The sequence below is a fragment of the Chenopodium quinoa genome, unplaced genomic scaffold (assembly GCF_001683475.1).
Source record: "Chenopodium quinoa cultivar QQ74 unplaced genomic scaffold, ASM168347v1, whole genome shotgun sequence".
In the NCBI taxonomy this organism is placed as follows: domain Eukaryota; kingdom Viridiplantae; phylum Streptophyta; class Magnoliopsida; order Caryophyllales; family Amaranthaceae; genus Chenopodium; species Chenopodium quinoa.
The window spans coordinates 1,389,439-1,407,727 of NW_018744988.1; the positions used below are offsets into that span (position 1 = coordinate 1,389,439).

The 18,289-nt window shown below is 35.6% G+C and overlaps 4 protein-coding genes across 5 annotated transcripts; 2 read left to right on the forward strand and 2 right to left on the reverse strand.

The window, feature by feature from the left end:
• Positions 1 to 530: 530 nt before the first annotated feature.
• Positions 531 to 1,275, reverse strand: LOC110706486. The gene has a single exon (XM_021884409.1). The coding sequence runs from the start codon at positions 1,180 to 1,182 to the stop codon at positions 721 to 723; it is 462 nt and encodes a 153-aa protein (XP_021740101.1). The 5' UTR covers positions 1,183 to 1,275; the 3' UTR covers positions 531 to 720.
• Positions 1,276 to 3,453: 2,178 nt separating this feature from the next.
• LOC110706581 lies at positions 3,454 to 8,436 on the forward strand. Of its 2 annotated transcripts, XM_021884509.1 has the most exons (8): positions 3,454 to 4,000; positions 4,097 to 4,237; positions 5,063 to 5,290; positions 5,772 to 5,979; positions 6,283 to 6,419; positions 7,042 to 7,122; positions 7,648 to 7,714; positions 7,843 to 8,436. In XM_021884509.1, the coding sequence occupies exons 1-8, from the start codon at positions 3,750 to 3,752 to the stop codon at positions 8,158 to 8,160; spliced, it is 1,431 nt and encodes a 476-aa protein (XP_021740201.1). In that variant the 5' UTR covers positions 3,454 to 3,749; the 3' UTR covers positions 8,161 to 8,436. The 2 variants fall into 2 exon arrangements, with proteins under 2 accessions (XP_021740201.1, XP_021740202.1); XM_021884510.1 differs by lacking the exon at positions 3,454 to 4,000 and having other exon boundaries at positions 4,148 to 4,237; positions 5,046 to 5,290.
• Positions 8,437 to 8,491: 55 nt separating this feature from the next.
• Positions 8,492 to 9,195, reverse strand: LOC110706582 (multifunctional methyltransferase subunit TRM112-like protein At1g22270). The gene has a single exon (XM_021884511.1). The coding sequence runs from the start codon at positions 8,995 to 8,997 to the stop codon at positions 8,629 to 8,631; it is 369 nt and encodes a 122-aa protein (XP_021740203.1). The 5' UTR covers positions 8,998 to 9,195; the 3' UTR covers positions 8,492 to 8,628.
• Positions 9,196 to 14,072: 4,877 nt separating this feature from the next.
• Positions 14,073 to 17,252, forward strand: LOC110706583 (signal peptidase complex-like protein DTM1). Its single transcript, XM_021884512.1, has 2 exons — positions 14,073 to 14,960; positions 16,500 to 17,252. The coding sequence occupies exons 1-2, from the start codon at positions 14,719 to 14,721 to the stop codon at positions 16,585 to 16,587; spliced, it is 330 nt and encodes a 109-aa protein (XP_021740204.1). The 5' UTR covers positions 14,073 to 14,718; the 3' UTR covers positions 16,588 to 17,252.
• Positions 17,253 to 18,289: the final 1,037 nt, after the last annotated feature.

The following is an 18,289-nucleotide window of genomic DNA, read 5'->3' on the forward strand; positions in this document are numbered from 1 at the left end:
CGAAGGTTTCCTGCATAACTAAAACACGTAAACTGGCCTCGGGGGTGGATCCGAGGAAGACCCCTCCGATGCCGAAGTCAAACAGTGTTTAGAGAGAGAAAGCTATGCAAGAGATTTAGTGCTTGAGGCTTTTGTGTGTCTATCTCATAAATGAATGAATTGAAGACTTATATACCTTTGCATATGAGGAGAGGAGAGTAATTGGGCCCTTAAATAGTCATGGGCTGACCATGACAATTCGGACCAAAGGACTCTTGGCTGACTTGGCTTGATTGGAGGCTCGGGCCTTGACCTTGGAATATTGAATCATTTAGTGAACAGACCCAATGAGATAATTGGACCCAAATAAATGACTAGTCCCAATTAGATAAATTGGACCCAAACACAACCTACTTCTTCTATCAGTAATTGATAGTCACATATACAATTTTAGGATGTTTGAAAAGGTGTTACTGTTCTTCTGGTTTACTTTGGTACTGGCTGACCTGAGACATCCAAAAAAATTAGAAAATAAGCAATGCACTATGAGATTCAAATCATAATTACGCTACTCTGTATTATTTTTAATTTAATATTGCATCTGCTGTTACATCGATTTGTTCTGTTAATTTTACTGGCAACTGAACTTAGCAGCGATATCTCTGATACAAAATTCAAGATGAAACAGAAGACCATAATTAACAATCTGCACAAACAATTATACAAAACTCAATAACTGCATCAGAAACTGGCAGGACTGTCATCCAACTGCTTCTCATCTTCAATATCAACCTCCAGAATCTCAGGAATCCTCTGTTTCAAATAATTTTCAAGCCTAGCCACCACTGTACTCCTCTTATGCCAGAACTTCCCTCTTAATCTGATCTTCACAAATGGGCCATCCAGCTCTGCAAGTTCAACTTGACCTGTAATACCAACTTCTCTATCGAAAAGTTGAGCTAACTCGACCCGAGCATCATCCAAGACCTTTTCGATATTCTCCTCTGTCATGTCAAGTGGCTGCATTGCTGCAGAAACTGCCACCACTGGAGAGCACCTCTTAGCCTTTCGAACTCCATCGTTTCGAGTCGGGTGTAGACCGAAGCTTAAAGTTCTATGAGATGGTTGATGTTTTAGGAGTGATGGTGGTGTAAAAGTAGTGAGCTTTAGACAGTATTGATTAAAGAGTAACTTGGCAGCCATTGTTTTTGATGGATTTCACTCTATCAAAACAGCTGAAACTTGTATGGATGTGCTTTTGGTCCCTTATCAACAACTATTGGATATTTGGATATCACTCCACTTGTAACTTATCTTTTGCGCCCCATAGGCCCATATAATGAAAGTACTCAAAATTGTAAGTATTACTAGATGAAGCCCGTGCGATGCACGGTTTGTTTGAATTTTTAAAAATAATTTTTTTTTATACATATATTTATGTGCTAAAATTTGTTATATATTTAGATAAAATTCCTAATATGAAAAGATAATATTTTATATTTAATTAATTTAAATTGGAAAATCTCATTCGCCAATTTTACTTGCGTGGCATTTGAATTATTTAATTATAAAAGATTTTAATAATCTCCTATTTAATTGGCTACTACTAAAATTTATAATCCTACATGGTACACTATGAAAATTAGATCCTATGTGGCTCTCTAAAAACTCGGGAAAAAACTCCCCTTTATATATACTACTCTCTCGGTAATTTAATAAGTGTTACACTTATCAAATACGGCTGTGTTTTTTAATAAGTATTAAACATTTTTTTTTCTATTATTTTTAAATAATAATAGAAAAAAAATAGATTATTTTTTTTTATTATTGTTTTTAATAAATATAAATCTAATTTCCAACTGTTGTTGTCAATTTAAGTTTTTAATGTTGTCAATGTTGGCCAACTAAACCGATCATTTATAAATATACTTCCAAAGAGGTACATGAATGATGAATCAATTAAAAGAACTTGGCAACATGCTTCTACTGTTCTACAAGACTATAAGTACTACCGCCATCATTTCATTGCTGCACATTACTAAATTGGCTTGTATTGTCACTTCTGCTAATTAAGAAATTGAAAAACAAAAACGTGAAAAACCTTAGATGAGCTATTAAAAATGTGTATGAATTTCACTAATATAAGGGTCTGTTCTAATAGATTGAAATCAGTTGAACTGAACCGAGCTGAGTTGAACTGAACTGAAATGAATATTTTATAAGAGAAGGAAATTAAGAACTGGATTGAACTGAACTGAGTTGAACTGAACTGAAAATAAACGGATGAGAATAGACCATAAGTAACATACACGTACATCCAAAATGTTAATTAGTGTAATCAAATTAGGTTGGAGCAATAAAAATATTTTCAATGTTTAAATTGACAAGGGACAAAGAAAGGGTGGTTATGTTAAAATAGTTTAATAGGTTATAAACGTTTTCTCAATTAATAATTAAGATTTGAGAAAACTATGCACTGTTTCAGAGAGTTTATGGATGAAAAAAGAGGAAGTTTGGCATGTTTATAACCATTCCTATATATTTCTTATTTACTTCAATATAAATTAGAGATGATCATAGGGTTGGATGAAGTTAAAAATGCCCACTTCTTGGTCCGGCCTAACTTCGTGCCTAAACCCGCCCAAAATGGTTGGACCGTACGGACTTTTTGGACTGGGCCTAAAATCAACTAAATATACATAAAACGTATTCCCAAACCCGCCTAAAAAAATTAAGTTTTCGAGCTGGGTCAGAAAAAATTCTACCCAAAAATTGACCTTGTAAGTTGTAACATACCACCTATCTATACTATATACTAAAGTAAACACCAAAGGGGACACTTGGCATAATTTTGTAAATCTGTGCATTGCACGGGGCCAAAAACTAGTGTGTATATATATATTCACTTATTTAAAGTTCAATAAGTTTAGATAAATTTAGTTCAGTAAAATTAAGTTCAAATAAGGATGTTAAAGTTCAAATTACAACTCATAAATTTTAATAAGGTTTAATAAGTTCAGGTAAGTAAAAAAATCAAGTGAATAGATATACAACTGATATATCATCACTGGTTGGACATTTTGATTGTGCTCATTAAATTGTTAGGAAAATATCTCTTTTTCTCGTCATCTATGACTAACTCCCATACCCACTTATGACAAGCCATAAACTCCTAATGAATTCTAACACCTAAGACCCGACTTAAGGTCCTTTTACATTTATTGAACTGAGCTGAATTGAATTGAGTTAAACTGAATAGAGATGAAATGAATATTTTATAAGAGAAGGAAATGAGGTACTGAACTAAACTAAACTGATTGAAATTGAGTTGAACTGAACTGAAATTAAGCTAAAGTTAATAAACCCTTAGATATGTATTTTCTTTATCATAGGTCAAATCAATTTTCTTATAAAAATTATTTTATTTTTTCTCTCTCTTCTATAAATAATCACCAAAATAGACAATAGCCGGCCTAAATATCTGGAATCCTCGTAATTATCAACACCTAAAAATGTTTTCCAACCCCCCAAAATTTAATACAATAACATAACACGAAACCGTAGTTGTTGTTGTTAAATGTAAGAACCCACAACACGTTACCAAATCCATAGAATTAAACTTTGAAATTTCAATTCTAATTCTTTCCAATACACATTCCCCATTAATGAATTTATCTCCTTAACCTCGTAACTGCCATTAATTCGCCACCTGTTATTTCCACTCTCTCTCCTCCCTCACTCACTCACTCTTTTTTTCATCGCCGCCGATCATGCCGCCGCACGCCGACGGCACCACCTGCTTTTCCAACGCCGATGACCTAATTTCCGACCACGATGATTGTCCGCATTGCCAGGAATCCGATCAATCTCCGTCATCTTCCGAGACGAATTCCGATAAACTTCGCCGGATTATCTCCGCCGCCGTTAAAGGTTTCTCTATTGGTGCTGGATTGAAAGGCGGTGTCTCGATTTTCTCTCTCCTCGCTCGTTTGAGTCGCCGGAGATCCCCCAATTCTCTCAAGTTAGTTTCATTGCTTCGTTTTTGTTACTTACTATTTTTAGTAATTTTGAGCTGGGTTTTTAAGGGTTTGAAATTTGAATTGGTTGCATGTTTCAGGAAAGTGAGTAATGTTTCGAGTAGTGAGGAGATTTTATCGGTGATTAAGGAAACTTTGAGATATGGATTGTTTCTTGGTGTTTTCGCTGGTACTTTTTCTTCAGTTGATGAAATTGTTGCGACTTTGGGTGGACATCGTAGGTAACTTGTTTCTGAACTTAATTCTCGTCATTTGATTTGTATAATTTAGCTTAATTATAGCTTGATTAAAGTGTCTAGTTTAGTGCTGTAATTTTGTTTAGTTTGTATAGAATTACCATGAAATTGAAACTTTGTTGATTGTTGATTGGATAAGACATGTTTGAGCAAATTAGAGCTCACATTCATGTGTTATGCGTGGTTCTCCGGTCCGGAATTAGTTGTCACGTTGTCCCAATCTTATGGTAAGGGTATGGCATGATTTACTGAGAAATGTTTTACGGAGTATAATAGTTAGGTCATTTCCATGTGATTCTCATCACTTTATTTAAGTTGGGTTGCTCGGGAATTCTAATCATTAACTATTACTATTTCAAGTAAAGTGACAATTTTTTTCAGATGCATTCTGATCATGTTTCCATTTGGAGTCGGAAGGGCTATCAGTTGTATTGGTTTTGTGTGTCTAATGAACAAGAAATAAAAATATTGTTAAAGCCTTCAATACGAACCTATCCGTGTGGCTCCTTGCCACTATTAAATGATTGGCTTTGCTAGATCCTTCGTAAAAAATGCGCAGTTTGATTGCATTTTTTCCAGTTTAACAGTAGCTAAGATGAGTGATTATACTTGTAGTCTATATGATATCAAAATGCAGTGAATTCTCAAGTTATTTGTGAAGATACGGAGGGTTGTTACTAATTTGTGTTTGCTATACTTATTGAAACAGGAGTTATAGTTCTGACTTTTTATCCCCTAAGTTAAACTCCTCCAATGCCTGTACTTGTCTAGTTGTATTGATTTTTTAAGTCAGTTTCATGTGTGATTCAGGACTGCGAAATGGAGGGCATTACTGGCAGGTGGTATTGCTGGGCCTTCTATGCTATTAACTGGGTTAAATACACAACATAATAGCTTGGCTATTTATATCCTCATGCGAGCAGCTGTTTTGGCATCTCGCTGTGGAATTAAGAGCAAACGATTTGGTCGCATCTGCAAACCATTGACTTGGGCTCATGGGGACATCTTCCTCATGTGTCTTTCATCCTCTCAAATTTTGTGAGCATACTACTAAACTTTTAAATGAATTTTTTTCACATAATTTGCGCAGGCATCTCAAATAAGTATATTTTGTGAAAAGGGCATTAACTTATGAAATACTAGTTCTCCAGCTATATTGTTAGCTGAGTTAGTGAATGACATAGGCTAGTGGATTGTAGTTCATGCATCCCAATTTTGGCATCAGGTTCTTCATTTCATCTAAAATTAATATCTTGTGCTCTAGTGTTACGAGGTCAGTTTTGCTTTTATACAGAATGCAGAGTCACATTAGTTAAAGTATATATCTGTCTGTCAGCAGTCTCTACGGTGTCTCTCTTTTCCTGCGCTAGATTTACTATTTCATTGCCTCAATTGACTAATTGGTAATTTGGTATATAAGAAAGCTAGCTTTTTCAGCAGTCCTGCTTTTGCTGATATAGGCATACAACATTTTCCAAGTACATAAGCTATGTAATTAAATTGGGACCTGCCTTTTCAGGTCTGCTTACATATTGAAGCAAGAATCTCTGCCTTCATCATACAAGTTGTTCCTCAATAAACATGGAGCAAAGGATTTGTCTATCCTGCAGGGTGTGAAAGAGATCGCTTGTGGCATGCCTTTTTCTAATCTGGGGGCAATAGAGAATTATTATAAATCAACGGGTATAGACATCAAATTAGACCCAGAAATGAAAGTTCCTTGCTCGGTATGAATATTTCTCTACCACTGTTATCATATTTATTTCCTTACATAGTTGAGAAAATTTTCTGTTAATTTGAAGGTTACATTTGCCTCCACAAGTAAATACTATTTTGCTGAAAATTTTAGCTGGTGATAGATTTTATGATCACAACTTGTGAATAAAGTGTCTATATAATCATGCTTGTATGTGATTTCTCTTCATGGCCGTATGTGTTAGGGATCTTACACAGTGCGCTTTGGTAGAGTAAAGGGACAACATGTAATAATGCTAGCAGCGTCTAATTGTTGATCTCAATGGATAATGCAGATTGTTCATGGGAATCAATCATGTGCGGCTCATGTCTTCACGTTTCTTATTCAAGCGTATAAAAGAGCACTTCCAGTGTATCTTCCAGTATATTTGGTTCCTGCACTAATAGTTCATCGTAAAGACCTATTGAAAAGGTAAGATCTTTACTAGCCAGTCTGTCATTATGCTGCAAATGGCCCCTAGCAGAGGTGGTTTTGTTATATCTCGTTCAAATTATATGCCTTGTACCTTTGTTACAACCTTTTGCTTTAATTATAATATATAGAAGGCTGATAGGATTTTGAATGTGTCCTCAAATCATCTGCTTCTGCATCAATAGATGTTGTACACAACAGTCTACTCCTCAAGTACCATGAGGGAAAGGTGAAAAAAACCCTATCTAGGGAGTGCTGAATGACCTAAGTAGTACCTGGCTGATGTTTCTGTATGACTGTATCTCACTACCCACCTTGTTTCCCACGCTTTGTGAGGCTTATTATCATAGACATTGCATTATGATGTGACCAAATTTATCCTTCAGTTCTTATCTTTGTTTAATTAAGAGTAACACATGTATTAAAGCAGGACAAACTTTAATTTGTCAATGCAGTAGGATATAACATGTGTGCTTCTTAGTTCTTAGTAGAGCCCAACCCAATAGGAGTATAACATGTGTGCTTCTTGTATTCTTGAAAATTAGGCTATGGGATTTAAATCCTTGTAATCCTTGCTAATCACTATGTTTATCTAACAATGTTTTTGTCTTTTGTTGTGCAGACCGTACCCAATATTGGGGAAGAGTGTTATCGGTATTGCACGGTCAAGCTTGTTCTTGTCTTCGTATTGTGCTTCTGCCTGGTAGGTATTCTTTTGTCCATTACATTCAACGGTAATTGGCTCAACAGGTATTTGTATCTCTTGGGTTAACAACTGGAAAGTGCTGTTATTGCTACATGTTCACTTATACTTCTGGCAGAAAACTATCTTATAACATATTGACTATTGAGGGATAAACTGTGAGACACAGAGGCTAATGTTCGAATTGTACGTGTCTGAAAACTTTGGCAGTTCTGTCAAAAACACACACACACACTTTGGCATTTGGAGGTTGCTCCTGTGTTCTCTTTTTAAGATTGTTTGCTGTATAACTTAAAATTTTCTGTGATGGAGCTCCTCTCTTTATTCTAAACTATGGACTGCGCATGATACGTTCTGAAGCCTTTAGTATGCATTAAATGGGTTAAACTGGAACTAAGCCCACCGAGTTTAAGAATCTCTCATACTTTGTAGTTTTATTACTTTTAAACAGGATCCTTAGTGGAATTGTAGTGAATCTTGCATTTATACAACTGAAGTTACAGTACAACTTACCCATTGTTTCAGGATGTGGACATGCATTCTTTTTAGGATTTTCAAGAAATGCAACATTCCAATGGTGGCAATGGGGACGGTACTTTTTCTTCTCCTAGTTTTTCCTTTTCTATTGACACTTCCCCTCCTTTCTTCCATCCAAAGAAAGAAAAAAACAAATCAGGTTTTGCTCTGTGTTTCCTAATGGTAAATCTGGCTGTTAAACAGACCCCAGCTGGCCTTGCACTAGCCATTGAAAAGAAAAGCAGACGAATCGAAATATCATTGTATTGCCTAGCTCGTGCAATCGAGAGCTTCTTCACATGTATGGCTGACATTGGATATCTCCCTCAATCACTAGTAAACATCAAGAGAGCCGATGTGGTTGTATTTAGCTTTTCAACAGCCATTATTATGCACTGCTATTCACAAGAACGAGAGGTCTTCAGATCTAAGTACCTAAATGTTCTCGATTGGGTATTTGGTGTGCCACCACCACCCTGCTACACTCCTCGCTATAGAAACAAACAGAAGAGCGAAGAATGAACTTCAAGCATCTAGGATCATCATTTTTCCTCCCCATCAAGTTTTTCTTTAACCCATGTTTCACTAGGGAGCCATATGTACAAGTGTACAACAATTAGTTACTACGAGTAGTCACATTATTAACGATAGGTCTATACTCTGTCTATAGTGTTTTTGTAAGTTGTAACCCTCATTCAATGTATGGTAATTTATGTAAACTTTCATTTTTGCAGTAGTTTCATTCGCGTTGTTATGTAATACTTGTATACGGTAATCAATTGATTGATTTAGCTCTAACTGTTTCGTAAATTTCATTTGAGTAATTCATGAAAACCAAACGCACACAACAATGTCAATACTCAACTTGCATCATAGCATCAAAATAACACGTTTTTCTTCATTGAGACATTTCATCAAACACTTAATATGCATCCATTATAAATTACAAATTACAATCGTAACTGTTTCAAGTAATAAAAAGAATCAAAATCAAACTTCATCTTCATGAAGAAGCATATTAGGAATACCCTTATTAACAGGGAACTTACGCCCAGTTTCAGGGCAAACAAGGGCACCTTCTTCAAGATGAATCTCAAGCAGAGCATGATGAAACTTGGTAAGAAATTCCTGAGAAACAAGCAAAGATTGATCAACATCTTCAGGTAATTCGGAAAATCCCAAGGTTTTAGCAGCATCAACAAATGGCTTCCATTCGATTTTGCTGAAGATGTTGTTGAGAAAATCGGAATTCATATCGACTTGTTTCTCCACCACTTTGGCTGCTTCGATTTTTAGAGGAAAGCCATTGATAACACCTTTGATGTTGGAAGATAGCATGTTGTGTGTTAACAGCCTCATCGTCAAATTTTCTCTCTCCTCTCTCGAACAACTCCGGCGGCGAGAGTGTTGATTGTTTTGTTCTGGTTATTTTGTAGTGCTACACTTAATTAGGTGATTTGGAGTGATAACTTGATTTTACTTTCACCGTTGGATTGGACTTTGGGATGGGAGTTGGGTTGGCATTGGGCCGTGTCGAGACAATCATTTAGAACGGCTTGTATAGCATCTACCCACCCAAAAAAAAAAAAAAAAAAAAAAAAAAAAAAAAAAAAATCAATAGACCAACAAAGTGTTGGTTCGTTTGGTAAGTTTCTCTCAATGTTAGAAGTTAGATGTTTGAGGTTCGAATTATGCTAAGGGAGGGTGTTTGGGTGTCGGGATTTCCTTACCCTTCCCTTTACTTTTAAGTGCGGAAGTGTCTGACCTGCAAATACTAGATTGGAAAAAAAAAACACTTAAGGTTGAGGTAAAGATGGCACCGGGCTGGAGTGGCCTGAGGCCCAGCACGAAAAAACACGACACAAGCACAATGTCGGCCCTGCCTAACACGTTACCGTGTGTGTGTAGACTGTGGACTGCTTTTATTTGGGAGAAGCATGATACGACACGGCCGAGCCCGGTACAACAAAACATGTTAAATTCAATGCAATTTTGCTTAGGCACGAGCCAACCTTTTGAAAACTTCGGCCCGACACGATACAACACGTAACTCATAGACCAAGCCATGGGTCGGGCCTAACTAAGCCTAAAGCACGTGGGCTTGGCACAGGGCACGACCCAAAGCCATCTTTAATTGATTGGGGTTCAATCATGTACTTTAAGGGTGGAGAACTAGTGATCTCTTACCTTTTCCCTTCAGTTTCAAAATGTCTGACTCATAAATAATAGACCAAATAAACCGTGAGGGTTGAGATCTGGTCACGATCCAACTATTATACTTCTTGTAAGCTACAGAGTATTGACTAAACCAAATCATCCTAAGACTAAGGTGTTGTTTGTTGGTTGCCTTTTTTTTTTTTTTTTTAGTTGGTTGCCTTTAACTTCTATAGGCACTCCAATTTCTCATAAATTTCCTTTTGGCTATATTAGTTGGTTGATATGAAGGGCCTATTCACTTCAACTTAATTTCAGTTCAGTTCAGTTTAGCTCCAATCAATTTAATTCGGTTCAGTTCATCTCCTAGTTTCCTTCTCTCATAAAATATTCATTTAAACTCTATTTAGTTTAGTTCAGTTCAGCTCTAATCTGTTCAGTTCATTTCAGTAAATGTAAACTAGCCTTAAAAAGCAAAAATGAAGGAAATCACAATTTATGGGAATTTCAACCACAAAACATGGAAAATTATTCATCGTCCTCACTCTTGGTCATTCACAATTCCTACGATTTACAAATTCCCACATTTAATTTGTGTAATTCCTTGAAAATTTATAAAGGAGTCAATTTCTATAAATATTGGGAATTTATTTTCTACGTCAACCAAACAAGGCCTAAAACTGAGCTAACTATAGTATTGAAGCATAACTTCGTCATACCCCCTTCTTCAAATTTTTATAGTATTGAAGGCTTGAAGCACGCCTCTTTAATTTTGTGATGCACATTCCTCACCACCTTCAATTTTCATTTTCTAATGCACGTCTCTCACCAACCTCTAATATTTGGATTTTGGAACACTTCTCTTCACAGTGTACTTCTTGTCTCAAAAGCAATATAAACTTTCTTTCACAACCATTTTTGTCATTGAGTCAGGCTCAATTTGCTCATTGTTTTGGATTCTACAATTCTTTGCCAAATTCCCAAAATTTTGACATTTGAAGCATTGTGGCTTACCTTAGCCAACAATCTATATTTTTTCTTTCATATTGCTGTGATTTACCTCATTTCCCAACAATAGGGTTTATCAATTTGTTGTATCTACGAATTTTTTTTCATATGACGTTTCATCTAATTGTAATTTATGGATTAATTTTTTTTTTGAGGCCGTATAAATTCTTACCCATAAGATAACTTGTACTATAATAAACTCAAAAAACTAAATTTGAACAAAGCTCACCATAAGGGCACTTAGGACCTGTTCTGTTCAGCTTAATCTCAGTTCCGTTCAGCTCAGTTCAGCTCAGCTCGATTCACTTCCTAATTTTCTTCTCTCATAAACAATTTATTTCAGCTCTGTTCAATTTAGCCCCCAATCAGTTCACTTCAGCTCCAATCAGTTTAATTGTTTTCAGTAAATCGGAACAGACCCTTACTATGCAAAGAATGTAATTTTATTAAATCTAATAATAAAACAAGAATAAATTAAATAGAAAGTGCTGGAATACTTAAAAATATCCGTGAAGAAATTTGACTACTTCAGGCCTATAAACACACAAATTTTATGAACGGTAGAAAGAAAATAGGGAGAGAAAGGAGAAGGCCGGGAAGGCTAGGATTTTTCGAAGTTAGCTGATAGATTTAATTGTACTAGCTAGTGGCGTAAACTTGTTATCTTGCATATATTTTCTAAATGGACCTTCGGTGGGATAAGATGAAGTTATGGGTCCATAGTCCATACTCCATCTGATGGACGTTTTAGGAAACTAAGCTTCCCGAAGAAAATAATTACAAATTTGGTTGCGTGGCAAAAGTATTTACAAAAATAAGCTTCTGGGGTAAACCGCTGCCTCGGGCAGCGTTTTACCCTCTATTTTTTTTTAAAAAAAATTCTGCTACAAAAACGCTGCCCCAGGCAGCGTTTTTATAGTTTGACTTTTTTTTTCCCTCGTTTATTTTTTTTTAAAATTAATTAAAAAAAAAGGCAACAGCATAAAACGCTGCCCCAGGCAGCGTCTTATGCTTAAACATAAGACGCTGCCCCAGGCAGCGTCTTATCTTGTTAATGAAACGCTGCCCCAGGCAGCGTTTCTGTCTGGTTGTAAAACCAGAAACTCGAGCTTCGTTTTCAATCACGTTTGCTCTTCATTCCTTCGCCTCCTTCGCAATCCTCTTCCTTCCCTTCCCAAATTTCCTCTTCAATCCTCTTCAACCCAATTTCGTATTACATCCAATTCAAGGTATGGTTAAATATTAGTTGAGTATTTACAAATTGTTCGTTATGTTTGTTGAATTCTTGAATTGTTGGTTAGTGTTGTTGAATTATTGAATTGTTGGATATTGTTGTTGAATTGTTGGTTAGTGTTGTTGAATTCATGAATTGTTGGTTAGTGTTGTTGAATTGTTGGTTAGTGTTGTTGAATTATTGGTTATTGTTGAATTTCTTGAATTGTTGAATTTCTAGGGTTTATGTTGAATTTTGGGGGGTTTTTGTTGAATTTAGGGGTTTAGGGTTGAGTTGATGAATTGTGATTGTTAAATATTAATTTGGATAATGTAGAATTGTTGGTGTTGAAATATTGAAGATGTTAAGTATTTGAATTTATAGAATTATTGCTTGTTAATGGTGACCTAGTGATGCTTAGTTGTTCCAAAGTGGTTAGTTGGATGTGATTTAGAGATGGATTAGTGTGTTTTAGTGTAATGTGTTTTGGTTGTTGTGTAGAATATGGCCGCAAAGAATGTAGTTTTGTTGTGCCGGTGGGGAGGTGAATTTTTGTTTGACGGACCTCGTGTCGAGTATAATGGTGGAAATATGGAACCACTGACACTTGAACCGAACATGACCTTAGTGATTTCATGAACGAGGTTCATAGTAGCGTTAGTTCAAACCTGGGGAGTGTTGAACTAAACATTAAAATGAGGTTTGAGACCGGGAATGGGGTTCAAGTGTTACTTGTGTCCCCCGCCGCCTCTAGACCCATTCACCACCATTACTCATTACAGGCGGCGGCGTGTCAGACAGAGGGCCGAGCAACCTGACCTAGATCAATTGCCCCGGATAGATGAATCGGGATAGTGTTAGCTTAGTTATTTCATGTAGTAAAATTTTTGTATAGATTAGGTATATAACATTTACATTTCTAATATAATAAATGTTTTTCGGTCAACATTTGTGTGTTATGTTCTTTGTTTCCCAATATGTTTTGATTTATGTATATATTGACTTGTCAAAGGTGGTGGTGGAAGGTAGTGGTGTGAGGTGGAAGGTTGTTGGAGGTGGTGGTGGACGGTTGTTGGAAGGTGGTTGTGGTGGTGGGAGGTCGGGGTGGAAGGTGGTGGACGGCGGTGGAGGAAGGTGGTGGAAGCCGGTGGAAGGCGGTGGTGGAAGGTGATGGTTGGAGGTGGTGGTGGAAGGTGGTGGAGGTGATGGTTGGAGGTGGTGGAGGGCGGTGGTGGAAAGGGTTGGAGGTGGTGGAAGGTGGTGGTGGTGGTGGAAGGCGGTGGTGGTGGAGGGCGGTAGTGGAAAGGGGTTGGAGGTGGTGAAAGGAGGTTGGGGGTGGTGTTGGAAGGATGTTGAGGGTTGGGGCAAGAAACTGGTTTGGTGCTGCCAACCAGGTAAAACGCTGCCCCAGGCAGCGTCTTATGTTCAAGCATAAGACGCTGCCTGGGGCAGCGTTTTATGCTGTTGCCTTTTTTTTAATTAATTTTTAAAAAAAATAAACGAGGGAAAAAAAAAAAGTCAAACTATAAAAACGCTGCCTGGGGCAGCGTTTTTGTAGCAGATTTTTTTTTTTTTAAAAAATAGAGGGTAAAACGCTGCCCGAGGCAGCGGTTTACCCCAGAAGCTTATTTTTGTAAATACTTTTGCCACGCAACCAAATTTGTAATTATTTTCTTCGGGAAGCTTAGTTTCCTAAAACGTCCCCATCTGATAGCAACAACACATCATGACTTACAAATTCTACTAGCTAGGCTACATATCTTGTTATAAAGTTAAGGTTATGCATAATAAATTCTACGTACACATCATGTACATACTGCAAAATAAATTCTCATTCTCAAACACTCTTATTGCCAATTTGTCACCGTAAATGTAGGTCATGTTTGGCAAATGACTTTTTGGTTAACTTATGGCTTTTTTATGTGGTCAAACAGTCAAAAATAGTGTTTGATAATTGGCTTTTGAGTTGGGGAAAAGCTGGCTTTTAAGCTAAAATGAAACAGCTGCTATGAGTAGTTTTTTTTTTTTGTTGGCTTTTAGCTAGTTGACCAACAAAAAGTTGTTATGAATACTTAATAAACAGCCAACAACTAAGTTTACCTAACACCTTTATAAATAGCCAATTTCAAAAGCCATTATAAACAACCAAATATTCCAACTGGTCAAACAAGCCAAGTGAACCAGCTAACCGCCAACAATCATTTGCTAAACAAGTCCATAGTCTACAATTCTACATTGCCATATATAGTTTATATGAGGAAAAACATAAAGTTTCCCATCCTTTATTATGGTTCATGACCCACACCACCCACTATTCTAATTAACCCCTTTACTACACTACACCACACCATTGCATTTAATTAACGAGTTAGCAGACAGTTGAGAATTGAAAGATTTTCATTAAATTTGTACAACAACACAAGAAAATAAACTTACCTTACAAAAATAAAAATAAAAATAAATCAAACTACTACTATTACCAATACAAATGACATTACTAGTACTAGTCCACTTCTACTACAATTTCAACCTCATGCCCTCTTCATGCCTTACTAGTGTTAAGTGTTACTACTCACAAATATTTAACAAGTTATTGTTGTCTTAATTTCGCCCTCGTAAATTAAAACTTCTTGTGTACCTTTCCTTATTAAAAAAATACGAAGTGTATTTCGCTCTTGTAAATTAGGTGGTGGCCGGTGGACTAGATGGCGGACGATGCGGCGTTACGGCGGTGTTTGATGTGGTTAGCGGTGGTGGTAATGGTGGTGGGATTTTACACACATTCATTTAAGAAAATGATGGTAACATATTTTATCGGACTTGGTGGTATTGCTGGTATACTTTTGCCTGATTGGGAGTTCTTTGATAGAGAAATCTCTAAGTGGACTCAACCTGTTTGTGTTGATGATATTAATCGCTCTGATGTTCTTAGGCCTGGATCCTCAAGGTTAGTATAATTTTACCGTTTTGTTCTTCGTAATTTGGTTTTAGTTTTAATGTGTTCGGAATGAGTTGTCGCATTACTGGTTTAAATTATAGCATTCACCGACTTTTTTAGTTGGACTAGTGGTTGAGAATGAAATTTTTTAACCACCATTTCATTTGATCAGATATTGGTATATTCGCCTTTATTAAATTATACTATCAATGTGACAATTAATTTTGGATGGGAGCGTAATTTTGGTTTAGACTATGGTTGATTTTATGTTCATGTACTTGTAAACTTGTTCTTATGTTGATGCACTTGAGAACTTCATATCAATGTGATGATTAATTTCGATCAATGACATTTTTTTGTAGTAGTTTTTGGTGGTTTTCAGTAGATTACTTGGCCCATTTATTCGATTTACAGAATTAAAAATTAGATAACATATATATGAGGAGCAAATTTTCAAAACAAAATTGCAAATAAATCAACATGTGTTTCAATTGAAGAAGAGGTAGCTATAATGGTAGCACACATAGAAATCAAAGGTTTCGTGTTGGGTTCGAATCTTCGTGTTAACAATGGGAGGGAAGGGGCAGGGGAGACAAAAATTGATGTTAGAATTAGGCCTTTGGTTTAAGGTGGCCTAAATTAAAGGAATTTGTGTACCTAAATAAGATAGTTTAAACTTGCCTTACAAACTATTGGGGTTTGTTGCTTTCATCCTCTTTGTGTGGAACTCTTTTTGACTAGGTACATTGCTTCTTTAAGCATGAGATCATTTTTGTTACTACTGCTACCACCACTACTACTACTAGTTCGAGTTCATGAGTTCTTCATGTCTTACTAGTGCATTAAACGTTTTATCACGAAAAAAAATCAACTCCTTAGAAGTATATGAGGTGTGCTATGTTGTGTGGCTAATTTGTGCATATATATAGCATGTTTTTTTTACCATTTTTGCTGGCTGAAATTTTGCTGAGCAAGTATACCTTGAATTTGATGGTGAGATGCTAAATTTATCTCATCAACATAAGAACTCAATCTAGAGTAATATTCACAAATATGTTCTTTAAAAATTATGTTCATTTATCTCAACCTGCATACCCAGGCCAGGCCATGACATGGTTTCTTACTAGCCTGACTTAGCAATCGAGGTGTGTTTCTACCCCCATTGAATTGAAATAGAGTGTGGAGTGTACCATTTTCGATAGTAGTTTGTAAAGGGAATGAACAACTACAAAATTTTGGTTGTTTAGGGATAGCTTTGAATACATGGCTATTGGCTTAAAGCGAATTCAATAGCTAATGATGATGAGCTTGTTTATCTAGCTAGTGAAATCTTTTTGAGACAGAATTCTGTGTAAAATTGTATTAAGCTCTGATACATTCAATGAGGTGACCAAAATGTGTTTAATTTGGCCTAAACACCAATTTACATAATAGAAATAAAGTCTTATTATTACCTGTAATTGTGCATATATATTACACATTTTTGTAGGTTTCTCTGTTTTGCCTTAGTAATACTCATAACACACTGTGGTATGTACATACATGCAGGTTTCGGTTCTATCCGGTCAGAACAGTAATATACGTCCTAGTTTACAGCTTCGGGTTGTACAAGTGGTGGACGTATGTAAGGCAATGAACTTAATTATGATGATATCTTACACTACATCATATTTACATTGTCAATTAGTTGATGATAAATATCAGTTCAACTTGCAGATTGCAATGAACTTGTAGTGTAAGAACGAATGTAAAGAACCAATTCAGCTTGGCACTAATAGATATTTGGCAGAGGGATTATGTATTTCAACTTTGAACAAGCTTTTATTGAGTATGAAGTGATTAGATTTACATTAATAGGGGCATCAATTTTTTCCTCTTTATTTTATTTTAATTATCACATTCTAGGATCTTAATTACATGCTTCATGTATCACATTATTTTATTCAATAAAACTCCTTTTTTTTTTTTTCTTCTTTTTTCCCATTTTTTTCAAGTATAATGAGATACATAAAGTAAAAAGATGTTAACAAGTTTAATTTCAAATAATTTTAAGATACCTTTCGGTAATCAAGGACTACCATTAGCCAAATTCACTTTCTAAAATACGGAGTATCTTTTATTGGTAATTGAAGAATACCATTAATGGTTTTAGATAGGGATTATAATTACTACAGTAGCAATTTTAAAAATTCATGTCTACTATAGCTTGACCATTAAAGCTAAAACTGAAATTAATTTGGTCAAGCAAATTAGCTTCAATAAGCTCATTTGCTAATTTACTCAAGAAAAACTTGCCAAAAACAAAAAAAAAAAAAAAAAAGGATATATTTCGTAGTATAAATTACGGAGTAAGGGTCTGTTCTCATATGTTGAAATTCAGTTCAGTTCAGTTCAGCTCAACTCAGTACAATTTAGTTCAGCTGAGTTCAATTCAGCTGAGTTCAGTCAATCAGAACAGACCCTTATAGAAAGTTAATAGCTACTCCATAATAAGCTATTGTTTTGTACAAAGTACTCTAATGATACAAATTACAAAGTATACAATGAGATCACGTATCTGTCATTTCTTTCTCAATCCATTCCTCCTACTACTTCATGATCAAATTGGCATACTTTCTTTCTCTTCGTCTTTCTTTCTCTCTCTTATTTTCCTTCTAACTTTCTCTCTCCATTCCAAATAGACTAACAAACTAACAACGTCGCTTCAAAAAATAATAGTCATGGGAAACTACCATTGTACCCCTGGTATGGCAATCTATATAAACTCATATCATAAAATCATCGTCTTGACTTTGCTTTTGCACCAAATCAGAAAATCTGACAAATCAGAGAGAAGTTAGAGAATAGAATGGCTTGTTTATTATTCATCAATAAGTGAGTATTTATACAAAACCTACGAACATAAAATAGGAAACAATATTTCTAAAAGATATACCATATAACCGAATGATATATTCTCTAAATAATATCTTAACATAAGATAATACTAAATATATTATTATCATAACAATATCTATACGGAAAATATATCACATATATTTTCTGATATATCATATCTCTAACACCCTCCCGCAATCGTTACGACAGTAACACGAACGTTGCGATTGGAAATTCTTCAATTTGTTGAAGTCGAGATGCTTGTGATGTCGCCTTCAATTTTATTTTTTTTCTTTTCATTCTTCAATGATGAGAACCTTCATCTTTTTCGAACTCATCAGTCATCAATCAAACAGAAACCTCATTCTTTTCGAACCTGCAAAATTTTGGTTTTTCCAGAGAAAAACCGAGCTCCAATCAAATATTGGTTTGTCAGAGTAAACCACACTCAAATTTCTTAT